Source organism: Psammomys obesus, unplaced genomic scaffold (genome assembly GCF_907164565.1).
Source record: "Psammomys obesus unplaced genomic scaffold, mPsaObe1.curated_primary_1811, whole genome shotgun sequence".
In the NCBI taxonomy this organism is placed as follows: Eukaryota; Metazoa; Chordata; class Mammalia; order Rodentia; family Muridae; genus Psammomys; species Psammomys obesus.
In genome coordinates, this window is record NW_026596460.1 from 466,598 (window position 1) to 481,294 (window position 14,697).

A 14,697-nucleotide genomic window follows, 5' to 3' on the forward strand; every position below is an offset into this window, starting at 1 on the left:
TATAAACATGGCTGCAATGGGAAAAAGAGTCTAGAAGGTCAGCCATGGAAGCTCATCCATAGAGAAAAAGCTTCATCAGAAATCTAGGTGATTGCCAGCTTCCTCAGTTGATTTCTGATATAAGTTTTGAGCCCCCTTCCTCTCTCTCTCTCTCTCTCTCTTGCTATTTTTTCTTTTGCTTTTCTTTCTGTCTATTTCAACTCACTTATTCCAAACCAAAAATACGGCTACCACCAATTGCCTGGACAACCCAAAACAATGAGCGCACAACATACCTTTGAGCAAATAAATCACGTCCGTATGCATCTCTGTTCCCAGTTTGCGATGCTCGAGGAGCCATACCACAGAGAGACTCAGAGACAGTACCCACTCTCCTGCCTAACGTGGTGATGGCACGAGTGTTGCTTAGCTGCAGGAGAATCTGATGACAGTCAAGTATGTTGTGTCTACATGGGTGGTCCTGTTTTCTCACCACTCCTTGGCCTCTTTTCTCTATGGTTTTATTATTCCTCCCATAGGCAAAGTGGAGCCCATGGAGGTTAGTGGGTGGGAAAAAGTCAAAGGTTTGAGAAGTACTTGCAGGAGTGGGGTTACAGTCTTATGCCTTCCAGTGCCTTGGAACGAGCATGCGAGCATGGGTGTGGTAGCTCTAGTCCCAGGAGGAGAAACAAAGTGTCAGGACAGAGCTTTCCATCCTCAGCTGACAGCAGGTTAGCAGGAAACATGGGCAGGAAATGTGAAGGGTGGGAAAGACTTGGGGTGAGGGCTTTTGTATTACTACCTATCCTAGGGCTTTTGGGAGAGACTGTGTGAGGTGATCCGGTAGCAACAGGGGCCAGCCCAACCACAGGAGGAGACAGAAAAAACAGCCAGGTTTTCAACTTTAGTTCAAGTGGCATGGATCCTAGGGCAGAAACCACCAAATATACCATGAGCCTGACATGTGGGTACTGACAGTTTTTCATGGGGAACATGGAGAATATGACATAGACTCATGGATTTGTCCTAAGTGGGCGCTGAGAGGATAGCAGTAATGAGAGGGATGAGGGCCTGTGCCCCATGGGACTCAAAGTTCATGTATCATAACTTAACCCCGAAGGCTAGAAGAATCTGTAGTGACTATAGAAGACACAGAGTGCTAGGCTGGTGGCCAGCAGTGGCCAGGCTGTGCAAACTCAAGGGCCAGTATGAATCCAGGTCCTTCCCTATCCATCACCTTATGTGGACATATAAGTTCCACAGTGCTCCTGCTGCTTTTATGCTTTTATATGCCCAGACACCCTCTTACAGAAAGAAAAGTATGTGTGTGTATATGTGTTTGTGTGTGTATGTGTGTGTATGTGTATGTATGTGTACGTGTGTGTGCATGCATGGGCATGTTGCTCAGCTTGTAGGGTACTTGCTTAGCATGGATGAAGCCCTGGGTTTGAACCTCAGCCCCACACACAGTATGTCCTAGTATATGCCTGTACTAGAGGCAGGCGGAACAGAAGTTCAGGGTCATCCTTGAATACATAGGGAATTTGAGGGAAGCAGAGAGAGAGAGAGAGAGAGAGAGAGAGAGAGAGAGAGAGAGAAGGGGGAGAGAGAGAGCGCGTGCATTTGTTTTCAAGAGAGAACAGCTCAAGCAAGAGGGCATGTTTAAATGATGGTGTCAGGGTCAGTCTTCATCTGCATGCTCTCCAGCTTTGGGAACATGTTAGGAATGAATGAAGGCCAGGCTTCAGCACCCTTGGAAGAAGCACCCTGTCCTAAGGGGGTGGTGGAACTATGGCCAAGACTTCCCGGTGCCTCAGCAGAGTCCTCGAGGACACGATGTCCACCACTTCCCAGGGCTCCTTCAGGGACCATGTTCCAGCTGCCCACAATGATGAGGGCTGGGCACTCTCTCTCTCTGTCTCTCTCCATTACTTTTTCATTTCCCTACTTGAGTTTTGTGTATTGTTGTACACTCTGACCTAACTCTCAAAGTCCCTTCCGAGACAACCCAGAAAGAGACCTGCCCTCGCACAGTTCATCATCTCACAGAGGTTCACATGTTAGAGCAGAGGAGGGCTCTACCGATAATGGGCCCCTGCCCTGGTGGGACGACAACGGGACTATCCAGGCAAGGCAGGACATGGGACGCCACTGACAAAGGCAGCATTGTCCTCTGCCTCTGTTTCTGTCTCATTTGTTTCATCACGTCTTCATCTCGACTATTTTTGAATAAAATTTGTGGTTCCTTTCATTTCCCTCATGGAAGATTGCCACAGGCAGCCCTCCCACTCCCACATGTTCCTTTGCAATGTGACCATGACACTGTAAAATTGTGGCGTGCAGTTTGCTCCCTTTCACTAGCGTCTGTGCTGGATGCCAGCTTTTGACTAAAAGCCCAAAGCAGAAGTGATGCGTATAACTTCTGAGACTCTAATGAAATCACCATGATTCTATTAGGGCAGAAGCCTTTGTGCATACGGGAAAGACTATAGCTCGTGACACCTGCCAGTCTGGATTCCCAGTGTTTCCGGCCGGGTTCACTGGTGTCGAAGGGGGTAGTGGTGTGCGCAGTGTAAACTGTTTACTTATGTCTTCAGACTCAAGGGTTAGCACGGCCAGAAACTTCCTGGACTCATTATGTGCTTGATTTTTAAATTAAGTTTTGGTTGTTGTATGTTCACAAACCTTTTATGGTTGTCAGTTTGCGAGTGTGTGTATGTGTGTGTGAAGAGAGAGAGACACACACACACACACAGAGACTTTCTTTCAGTTACATGACCCTAGGTGAGGTTGTGACTCACATATTAAGAAGCTGGGCTTCAGAGCATCAAATCTTCGTCACGTAGCTGAAACCAAACCAAGTGGAGCAACCACCAGTCAGTCCACAGAATGTGAGAGAGAGCAAGCGAGCGAGCTAGCATATATTCTTTCTAGATAGAGTTTTGGGTGACTTATGCAGTAAGAGAGTAATCCAAAATTCCTCTTTCTGTCCTCCAGTAGGATAGTTTGAATAAGAATGGTCCCCATAAGCTTTTAGGTTTGAATGCTTGGTTGTTTCCAGTTGGTGGAACTGTCTGGGAAGGATTAGGGGGTGTGGCTTTGTGGGAGGAGGTGTGGCTTTGTGGGAGGAGATGTGGCTTTGTGGGAGGAGGTACAGCACTGGGCGTGGCCACACCTGACCCAGGCTCATTGTTTTTCTGCATTGTGCCTGCTGATTAAGATGCAAGCTCTCAGCTACTTCTCCAGCACCTCCATGCCTGCCTGCCTATGTGTCTGCACACTCCTCGCCATGATGGTCATGGACTAACCTTCTGAAACTATAAGCAAGTTCCCAGTTAAATGCTTCCCTTTATAAGTTGCCTTGATCCTGGTGTCTCTTCACAGCAATGAGACTTTGACTAAGACACCACTCCAAGCTTCTCCTTTGTCCAAACTATTTTAACTTATCAATCATATCTCTGTGTCTAGATCAGTTTTCTGAGGTTCACATACTGTATCTTACTCCTGGACTGGATTGAGTGCCTGTCCTAAATGCTGTTGGAGAACTCTGTCATATGGCATGAGCTCAGCATGGCTGATGCCATCTTCAGTCAGGACTTCTATGATGCCTCAGCAGTCAGGACTGCTATGATTCCTTAGCAGCTTTTCCTACTCAGACCAAACTGCTAGAATGGTACTTTGCAAATGGTCCCTAGCTCCAGGAATGTTCCTAATGCTCTGATACTAGCAATATGCCATGTACATTGAGCCTAGATAATGTCACTTTTGACCTAGCTAACATACACATTCCTTGTGCAAGAACTTATTTGGTCTTGTTGCTGCCCTGACTATGCAGAGCACAGTGAGCAAGAATGCCTCCCCTTCCCACAGCGCTGTGCTCTTTTCTTGATTTCACAATACCCTGCTGCTGATTCTCTCAATCTGTGACTAGACTGTGCTGGAACACCTAGACTTCATCTTCCCCTAGTTCATCTTCCCCTAGTTTGGACACTTGCCCTTCTAATTGCCCAACTTTTCCTTCTCTTTCAGCTACAGCCTGAGCCCTCCAAAGACAGGAACTGTGGGAGACTTGGACACCATTGAAATCACCAGTGACTTACACAATGCTTCACACTAGGTGTGATGAATATGTATTTCTTTAATTACAATGGATTAGAAATAGCTAGTAGGTGCCTCAGGTATAATATGGGGCATATACTGTGGTGCCTGTTAAATATTATTATTCTAAGTAAGGGCATGATTGCTGCTGCTTTACACAAGAGAAAACAGAAAAACAAGATGAGAAGTAGAAGCAGTAGCTTGCAAATGTCACATAGCTGGGAAATGGAATGTTAAGACCTGCTGTCCAAGTGTGAGGAAGCAAAGTCTCTCTTCTTTATGGCAATCTTTTTTGTGCCAATCAGGGAGGTTAGGCTGTGCCGCAGTAACAAATAGCCTTGTAGTAACTGTGGCTTACAGCAAGGGCTATTTATTTTATTTATCTATCTTCATGGTATATCTTCATCATGAATAAACAGGGTTCTCTCTTCATTGTGGTCATAGGAGCTGTGTGGGTGGAACAGCCACAGTCGAGGCTTTTTAGTCACCCTGCCAGAGCAATAAGGAAACAGAAAGCTTTAGAGGGTCTTGTATCTGCAATGGAATGTTCTAGCATGGAAGTAACACACGCTTTTTCTGTTAAGTCCTTGGCCGGAAATATTCAATTAGTTGTCTCATCCTTACTCCAGCTTTGATCAATGGATGAATTCACTATGTCATTTCCTGCTGTGTGAGGTATTTCCAGAGTTCTAGAAGGTTTGGAAAGGTACAGAATATGAGGATATCTTATTATCAGAAGGTAGCATGGGACTGTCACATTTGAAATATGGGTTAGAGTGGAGATCACGCAGTGGATACCAGGAGATACATTTCCTATCAGAGTGGCTTTGGACAGTAAAACAGGGGGGCAAATGCTAGAATCTAGGACCAGCATGACTTACAAACCATTTCAAACTCAGTTTAGAAGTTCACCTTGGATGCTGCCACCCCAGATCCTGCTGCTGAAAAGCAATAACAGTCAGTAAATCTGGGATTACTTTACATGAATAGCTGGCTTCTTCCCAAGGGTGGCCTCTCAGACACACACAGAGGCCGTATTGTCCTTTTATAATAGAATAGACCCACTTCATTGTGGTTCTAGATGAGCCTGAATCACAACGCCAGCACTAAGAGTTCACTTGAAAGATTAATAAAACAGGCTAATCACTCTCTAAATGAAAATGTATACTGCCGCCCTGAGCATTCTGGCAGCCTGCTCAAGAACAGAATTCATAGGGATGTGACGCACAGTATACGGGCTCTTACTTCATCCTGTGATATGTTCATACAGCAGAGGATGTCAAGAACCCTGAATATAGTTAACTTCTCAGATCTCAAACAGATGCCTCCTCTCTCCCTCTTTCACAAAAGCATATTCCCACCATACGTCTTGAAGTTTCAAAGGCGTGTACGCATCATCTAGTTTGGTTTTATGCAGCCCAGAAAGCTCCTGTCTGTAGGGAACAAATTTCTACTGACTGTTTTTTTGAACACTCTCTAGTAAACGGACTTCACTACCTCAAAGCAGACCCTGCCCATTTGTGAGGGGAAGGGCATTCCGCTCACAGAGATGGAATTTCTCCATTCAAACTTGTACTGTCTCTTCCTGGGTAAAATATCCTCAGGCCCTTTGATTGTTCCTTTATGCTTCTGTATCTATCTGGACTTGTCAGAAGACTAATATCTTACTCCAGACGTGATTTCCCTAAATTGCTCTGCATTTGAGAATCCGTCACCATGGAATACCACTCACATCCACCCACCCCCCTGAGTTTTTTCTTGACTCTGGGAATCTCTGATCTCTTTTAGTAGTATTCGCTCCCCCCCAACTGCAGGAATTAAGTTTAATCTCACTTAATTTCATTTCTTTATTCATATGACATCTTTCTACCTTGTCAAGATACTTTTTAAAGGTGTTCATCAGCCTGCATATTAGGTCATTTTTTCAGTGTTATTAAACATAGCATTTGTGTATTTCCTCAAGATGTTGATAGAACTATTGGAAATGGAGAACAGATACAGGACCCTCTCCATCTCCTTCAGGTTTCAAATTACATTTCCTGAGAGACAACTTGCAGCTAAGAAACAGACTCATGAAATCAAGGGCATCATTCAGGTAGTAACTGGTAAAATTAGACACAACTCAGTCTGATGGATTTTGTGTGCCTTCACTGGGGGCTGGGCCTGCAGCTAGAAGGACTTAGAACTACAGAAGCATCACGCTAAAATTCTGAGGCAGACAATGATCTCACTTCTGTTTCCACGTTCTCTACGAAGCTCACATTGTCCTTCTGAGGCTTTCTCCTCCATCCTTCCGATGTGTCCCTTCCCAGGCAGTGCTCATCACAGGGCTCAGTGGGAAGCCTCCTTCTCCTCTTATGGGATCACTTTCTGATTAGCAGTTGACCCAGTGAAGCAACAACTGCAAAGCCCGGGTCCCTAGGCGCCGTCGAAGCTTGGGAGGGCCTGAGACATGTGCTGGGAGCTCAACTCATCTTCAGAAGAATATTTACGTACCTGGAAAATGCAAATTCTCACTGAACTGTACGCTGTATTCAAAGAAAGATTTTGAGATGCCCCTTCTCAGTCCTGCCTGCCCTAAGCGATCACACATTCAAGCATTATTCCTTTGACAAGGTGGTGAAAAGCAGCCTCCCCAGCCGTTCATATGCCCTTGTTTTGGCTCTGTGACCTCAGTGTGTCACCAGCCAGCAGAGCCTAGGTCATGGGCCAAGCATCATGATTTTCCAGGCTCCACTTCCCATGGACCAGCTGTGTCACTTTAAGCCAGCAGCTCTCAACTGGTGGTGATTTTGCCATCCTGGGGACCTTTGGTAATGTCTGGAGCCTTTCCTGGTTGTCACCGTCCAAGGGTGCCATTGTATCTAATGAGTGGGGCCCGTGAGGCTTCAGTGGTCTGGGGTGATGTTGGGAGGAATATAGAAAGTCCTAGACATACAGCAGATGACAAAATGGCTGGCACACAGCCAGGGTTCAATGAAAGTGGTAATACTTTTATCATTCATGTATCAAGCTTTGTATTGGATAAGCAGATGTTATAAGCAGGTGTTGCCAGATTACTATTAAAAGTGTCTTCATTTATTCCACAAATACTCTATAAACAGTGCTTATATGCTGGGCTGGGCACTATTGATGAATTGGTTTTTCTGAAAAAATACCCACAATCTTTATCCTCAGGAAACTAACAACTTGGATGCAGACAGAAGAATTTTCCATGATACATTTGAAGAATTTCAGACTCTGAGAGCTTAAAGTCACAAAGTGTTAGAATGAGAGGAGCAAGATTTTTTTTTTTTTCCCACAGACAGGCCTGAATTCAAGTATAAGCAGCTCTGACAGGCCTGCATTCTTCCTAGCTCTTTATTGTCAGCTCTCTGACTAAAACAAATCAAAGAAGGCAAGCAAGCAAGCAAAAAGACAGACGACGACAACAACAAAACCCCTCACCCAAGGACAAGGCTGCAAACCAGGCGAGAACTGCAGCTGCCGCCTCTGTGCTGGCTTCCTGTGTGTCAGTGCATGCCATGCCGTGTCAGCACACGCTACGCCAACCATAGTTTTTTCTGATCGTTATCTCGTGAGTCTCTATTAGTTTGACAAACATTCATTCAGTGTTGCCCCTCTTTTGATCAACAAGGGTCTCATTGGTCAGTGGGGATGAGGGCCAGTTTCTGACGGGGCCCATTTCAAAGGAGACAGAGCATACTCATGGTGGAATGACTTCAAAACCACTCACCCACGCATGGGATGGGTGACGCTCAGTCTCATGTGAAGGAGGGGATAATAACGACAGAGCTTGTCTCATTGTATCGCTGTGTCATGTTCACGTGTACAACAGGATATGTCACAAAATTTCTGTCTTCTATTCTTGTGTCATAAAATCATAAGATCTTAAAAACACCACTAGAAACCACCAGAAAGGAAAATGTAGTTAGACCCATATTTGGCACCATGCCAACATGCTATTTTTAGGGCACAGGGATTAAAGAGTAGCCATTTAATTGTTTGTTCACATTGTGCAAAAATCTAAGGCCTGATAGCCAATAAATTGCACCACCCTATTCTTGTTCCAATTCCACCTTTGCTATAGATCGCCATTTCTACTGACTCAGAGTATGTAGCCGCTGGCCTGTCTGTGACATTGAGTGACAGGATGGATATGTTCCTGGTTCTAAAGAAAGGCCTTCACCACTTCCTGGCATCTTAGAGAATCCTCAACTCTTTCTCCTCTTCATTTCTGTGTCATCTGTCCCAGAGACAGCAGCACAGTAGTCACGAGCTGTCTTCTTGTCTGCCTGCCTGGCTTTAAGGTTGGTTCTGCTCCTTGTCAGCCAGGTGGCCGTGGACAGCTACTTTACATATTTGTGCCTGGGTTTTTGTCATCTATGAAGTGAGATAATAATCTCAACCCCCTCCTAGACTTGTGATGAAGGTCAAAGGGGTTAATACAGCTGAAGTGCTTAAAATGGAGTCTACGTAAGTGAGATTCTATGTAAATGTCCGTTATTGTTCTCATTACAGGTTCAGTCTCCTGTTTGCCCCTCATATTCCATGACCATGCAGCCATGTTTTAGTTAATGCTCCCTGGCTAATGTGACCAAGTCTCTGTAATGAAACTAGCCGATTCTTTTCACTTGTAAGAGAGGTGAGCTATTCTCTCTTTTCATGTGAAGTCATTTTCTTTAGAATCCAGGAAACCCCAAGAGGCTTCCACCTTTTATTCTCAGCTTACCCAGTAGATTTTGGAGGTCTCATTAAGTAAATGGAAAAATGAGAGACCCTGCTGGCTTGATTCTAGGATGCTCATCAAAAGTGTGGTGGTAATGAACCAGGCTGCCTCCATCTTAGCTTTAAAAGCCATCTTATAACAAAGAGAAACTAGGATCCCTGTTTATGATTAGATTTCTGTTTCTCAACCATTGGGCCGTGCACACCTGTAACCTTAACTACAAATGGTTCTATGTTGCATGTTTCCAGAAACAGTGAACATGCCTTTGTTTCAAAGGTTGCAGGCTCATTGGTTGTTACGCCTCTCTGTTGTTATGACTCTCTTACAGCCATCTCAATAAAGTTGTAATGACCATCTTGCAACCCTACCTTTGTTTCAAAAGATTGTTATGACTGCTTTGTTTTTGACCACCTTCTTGTGTTCTGTTCTCATAACCTCGCCTCTTTTACACACTGAATCCCCCATTTGGAACCCCCTACCCCTGAGCTATAAAAACCATGTCTTCCTCACATCCAACGCTGACCTCTCAAACCCCACCTTAGACACTTCTCCAACTCTGCGTTAGGGAAGGCGGCTCACGTATATGGATAAAATAAAAAAGCTTGCTTTAATTAACTGCTTGCTTTAGTTAATTTGGCCCTGATAATTTGCATCAGTGGTCTTTTTCCTCCCATCTTTGGGCTTAACAGTAGGTCGCCTTGGTGGAGACAGAGTAAGTTGTGTTTCCAGATAATCTAGCTTGGCTCACATTGGTGAGCTGTATTTTGGGACTGCACTTGGCAGGCAACCTTCTGACATCACAAGGCCCCAGACTCCGCACACAGCTCACACGATAGGGCCACTTTTGGAACATGTACTCCACGGAGAGCTATGATCAATGTGTATGCAGATTACCGATGGCTTCTCCTCTCTTTAGCTCTGACCACCTCTTGGGAAGGTGCATATGGGATCAAGGTGTCCTTTTCCTAATGTCTGGCTGCCTTGTGAGTAAATTCAATTTTGGAAAAAGCTGTAGCTTCACAAATTGGCATACTGTACATTGGACAAAGTGGCCTGGTGAAATAAAACTGCCAATGCCCTCTGGAGAGATTGACCTCTCCCCCAGTCTATACAGTACCACTGTGAACTGAAGAGTCTAGAAAAAAGCCAGACCTATGTCAAATATTTTAAATGCCAACCAACTGATGAGAACTTTGTGACTGTGAACAGTTGGAATACTGCAGATCCAGAACCAAGTTATCTGGGCTATTATCTCCCGCTAACATATTTTCACTCAGGGTGAAGTTTGGAATATGTTAACAGAGCACTCTCTTCTACCAACCACAAAGCTGAGGATATCATCAGATCAGACCTAGCAGCATTCTCCTGCCTCTCTGTGTCTTTCGTCAACTGAATGTCCCACCAGTGTGTCTGGAAAACGCCTTGATTTATGACATGTCCTGAGGTTATAAAAGCGCATTTAGTTGTTTCCACATTGGAACGTGTTATTTGGGGCAATCTGAAGCACGTTGCCCGGCCATCGTCATTCCTGTGGGCCTCAGGGCAAGTAGTCTTTGCGATGCGGGTTGTACTTCATGCTGACCCTGACACCTACTCCACAGCAGACATTCTCACAGTAGAGAAAAATTGTGTTGGTGTCCTAGTTAGGGTTTCTATTGCTGCAACGAAACACCATGACCAGAAAGCAAGTTGGGGAGCAAAGGGTTAATTCAGCTTTTACTTGGGTTAATTCAGCTTTTACTTCCACATTGCTGTTCATCACTGAAGGAAGCTACGACAGGAACTCACACAGGGCAGGAACCTGGAGGCAGGAGCTGATGCAGAGCCCATGGAGGGGTGCTGCTTACAAGCTTGATCATGGCTTGCTCAGTCTGCTTTCTTATAGAAACCAGGGCCACCAGCCCAGGGTGGCACCATCCACAATTAGTTCGGCCCATTGATCACTAATTGAGAAAACGGCTTACATCTGGACCTCACAGAGGCATTTCCTCACCTGAGGCTACTTTCTCTCTGATGACCTTAGCTTATGTCCAATTGACACATAAAACCAGCCAGTATAATTGTCTTCCTGTGAAACACTAAAAATACTTGTGAACAATAGCACCTGCCTTTTCTTTCAGGTAACTCCTGTTTCTGACATGGAAGAGAAGGACAAGGGTGATAATTAATTCGGCCTTCTACCTGATGGCCTTCTGATATGCAAATGACATCAGACACGTTTCTCAGGAGTAACTCATAGGAAAGAAGTTAAATTGAATGTTGTACACAGACAGAGGCCTTTCGTACACCAAAGAACAAATTTTACGTAGGGAAGCTGGGAGCTGCTAATTGCATCTTGCTTTACACCACACAGCATATAATGCTAGTTCCATTTCAAGCCCCACCTTAGAGGCCCTCTGGGCTAACCAGAGTGCACATCAAAGGTGTACTTAGCCGCCTCCGTGTCTCACATGGACAGTACCCCAAAGAGCGCGCAACACTCCCGCGAGCCACTATTAACCACCACCTGGGTTTGCTTCTACAAAGATGCTCAGGGTTGACAGAGAGAGAGAGAGAGAGAGAGAGAGAGAGAGAGAGGAGAGCTATAGTTACAAAATGCAAGTTCACACATTCTAGCCTAAGGCTGTGCAGGGCATATTCTTCACTCGCACACCCATACGTACAGAACCAAAGTCTTACCTATGACTTTTCCAAGGAAGAGAGACTTGGGAGAGTTGAAGAGTGTGTCAGAGGAGCTTGGTAGATGGTAGCCCACAGCAGGATAATGGTCGAGCTGCAGAAGAACATGAGACACACTGTTAGAATCCCAGGAGTGATGGTGGCCCTCTTCCAACCCTAGTTTCTGGAGAGCACTTCAACAGCCTGGGAAAAGGGAAGGCCACCTCTTCCTTTGAAAACAGTCTGAGGCATGCAGACCCTTTTCTGAGCTGAGTCATTGCCATAGAGTGAAAACCTGCTTCATGCGGTTGCCAGTGCTGACCTCCGAGCTAGACAATGCTGTACCTATATCATCCCATAGTCGAGGGGGTCTCTCAACTGTTCACTGCACTTTTTGATGCTATCTGCGGGATCCATGCTGCACTTCAAGATGGCCTTCTTGTTTTTCACGAGGAGATGAGTTTTTCTGCCATAGTTAGCATCATTAGAGGCCGGGAGTTGGGGTGGGAGTGGTTAATGGGTACGTGACCTCGGGCGGAATATGTTCTTCCCAAGTGGAAAAGAGGAGAGTCCCCCCCCAAAGCGACCTTTGAAGCATTGCACATTTCCGGACACATTCCTCACGTGCTAGTGTAAACAATGGAGTCACAGCCTCACAGGCCATGACGTGTCTCCATGTTCCCACGTGGCATCTTATTCTGGCCTGTCTCTTAAAGGCAGTTGTGGTCTCCTGCTTCCCCTGCTGTGAGCTCTCGGAACTCTCTAGGCTTTTCTGTGTCACACTCAGTTTTTTTAAAAATTCTTTCAGACATTACACCCCTGCCACGGTTTTCCTCTTTCGCCACTCCCCCCAGTCACCTCTGCACCTCCCTTCACCCCCAGATCTACTCCTCCATCTCCCTTTAGAAAAGAGCTGCCCCCCTCCCCGAGATATCAAGAGAACATGGCATAGCAAGTTACAATATGGTTAGGCATAAACCGTCCTGTGGAGGCTGGACAAGGCAGAAGGATAGAGAGAGAGTACTGAGAAAGATGGGTGGAATCAGAGGCGGGAGCACTCAGGGGACAGTGTGAAAACCTGGCGCAGTGGAAACTCCCTGGGATCTATGAGGGTGACCCTCGTAATGGGGGATACTGAGCCTGACACCCTCAAGCTTTAGAAAGGAGTTCCACACCAGCTCAGGGCTGCGGGACAGGTGTGGGTCACAGGGAGGCAGGCCACGGGAACCCCTGTGGGGTGTGCGGAGGAAGCCGAGCAGCAGCGACCTGTCTGAGAGCCTGCCCTGCCCTGGACACCGCTGCACTCCACCACCAACTGGCCACTCCCATGAACACTCCTCGTTCATGTTTGTCCGGAGCCTTCCTTGCAACGTGGAGATGTTGGAACAGTCAGGGGTAAGTGTTAAAGAGCCTGCATATCTTCAAAACTTTTGAGGTTCTGACTTTCAGGGTTAAATTGTTTTGCAAGTTAAAAAAAATCTATCATCTATGTATCTATGTATCTATCTATGTATTATGTATCTATGTATGTATCTATGTATCTATCATCTGTGTATCTATGTATCTATGTATCTATCTATGTATCTATCTATGTATCTATCTATGTATCTATCTATGTATCTATCTATCTATCTATCTATCTATCTATCTATCTATTACGTATCTATGTATGTGTTGGGATCAGTAAGCAGGCACTTCCATGGCCAGCCCCATAGACCGGTTATCAGGCATTTGTAAAGACACCCTGACCACCTGGAATTACCTGTGCATGCCCTTGATCACCCTATAAGAGAACTGGAACCCTCCCCCCTCTCTCTCTCCTTCCTCTTCCTCTCTCTTCTCCTCTCTCCCCCTCTCTCTTTCTCTCTCTCTGTTTCTTACTCTCCTACTCTTTCTCTGCCACCCTCTCCCCCTTCCCCTAATAAACCTCCCACGTGCAACCGATCTCGTGGCATGATTTGTGAACCCGCGTGTAACCTTCACATTCACACGTTTCCTAACAGTATGTATGTATGTATGTATGTATGTATGTATGTATGTATGTATCTATCTATGTATCTATGCATCTATCTATCTATCTATCTATCTATCTATCTATCTATCTATCTATGTATGTATCATCTATCCAATCTATTTTCAGTCTGCTAGAAATGGGTTGGGATCAAGCTACTCTTTCTGCTGCTAAATATCAGCGGCTTGCTTTGGCTCCTTCTGATGGCCTGAATGGGTAACTGCATGATATTTTTCTGACTGTCTACATTATTACTTTTCTGTGATGGATATATATTGTCCTGTGGTGATAATTTAATGCTAATTATATTCTTTAGTTTGTTTAAAAATGGAGTAGGAACCAACTAATATTATTTTATGTGTGAGATTCTGTCTCAAAGAAAGGAAAAACAAAACAATAACAACAACAAAATAGAACAGAAATCTAAGGGCAATACTAAATCATTCTAATCCACATTGTCTGCTCAGTTAGGGAAATGTCTTATAACAGTTAAAACGTGGAAAATGGTGACTTTTAGCAGTCATGGGGTTAAGCTGGAATGCAGGATGAAAATCTTTAAGGAGGAACCCCAGCAGAAGGGATGCTGAGAAAGAAGAGAAATCTACTCGCTTCTCCTCCCCAACAGGAGTGAGAATCCCTTGCGTCAGTCATACTTCCGTTTTCTTACCTGCTCTCCTCTCTCACTCCCCTGCCTGCTTCATGGCTGAGAAGGAAGATGGAGGGAGACGGGTTGGCACAGAATTGTGATGAAGGGCAGTTGCTGTGTCAGGACAGAGAGGGGGGAAAGCAGCTTTCAGGAGGACAACCTATGGCCTTTCAGGAGGACAGGCCACGGTGTCCCCAGTAGAAGAGTGTCACAGGTTTCTCCATGGCTGTGGCAATGGCCGAGATACATCACTTTGGATTATCCCAGCGATGTGGCAGACAGAACGGTGAGCCCAGAGACACCCACTGCCTAGCTCTGCTGACCTGAGCACAGCAAGTGTGGGTAAGGGGTGGGGAGATTATTTTGAATTGTCCACATAGACCCCATGGAATCACAGGAGGGTCAGAATGAAGAGAAGTCATGCGACTTTAAAGAAAGCAACAGTAACGGTGTGAGGAAGGGCCAGGGAATGAGGCAGCTTCCGGAGCTGAAGGAGGAAAGGGAACTGGCTTTCCTGTCAGACGCGGGCGGCTTTCAGAAATACAGCATCCGTCAGATGTACGGATGTACAGATGT

At 45.5% G+C, this 14,697-nt stretch overlaps 1 protein-coding gene across 1 annotated transcript in view; it reads right to left on the bottom strand.

The window, feature by feature from the left end:
- Positions 1-14,697, bottom strand: part of Cntnap2 (contactin associated protein 2) — a 2,205,170-nt gene that overhangs the window by 106,913 nt on the left and 2,083,560 nt on the right. The window contains 1 exon segment of the mRNA XM_055598313.1: positions 11,486-11,579. Within this exon segment, the coding sequence (XP_055454288.1) occupies positions 11,486-11,579 (94 nt within the window).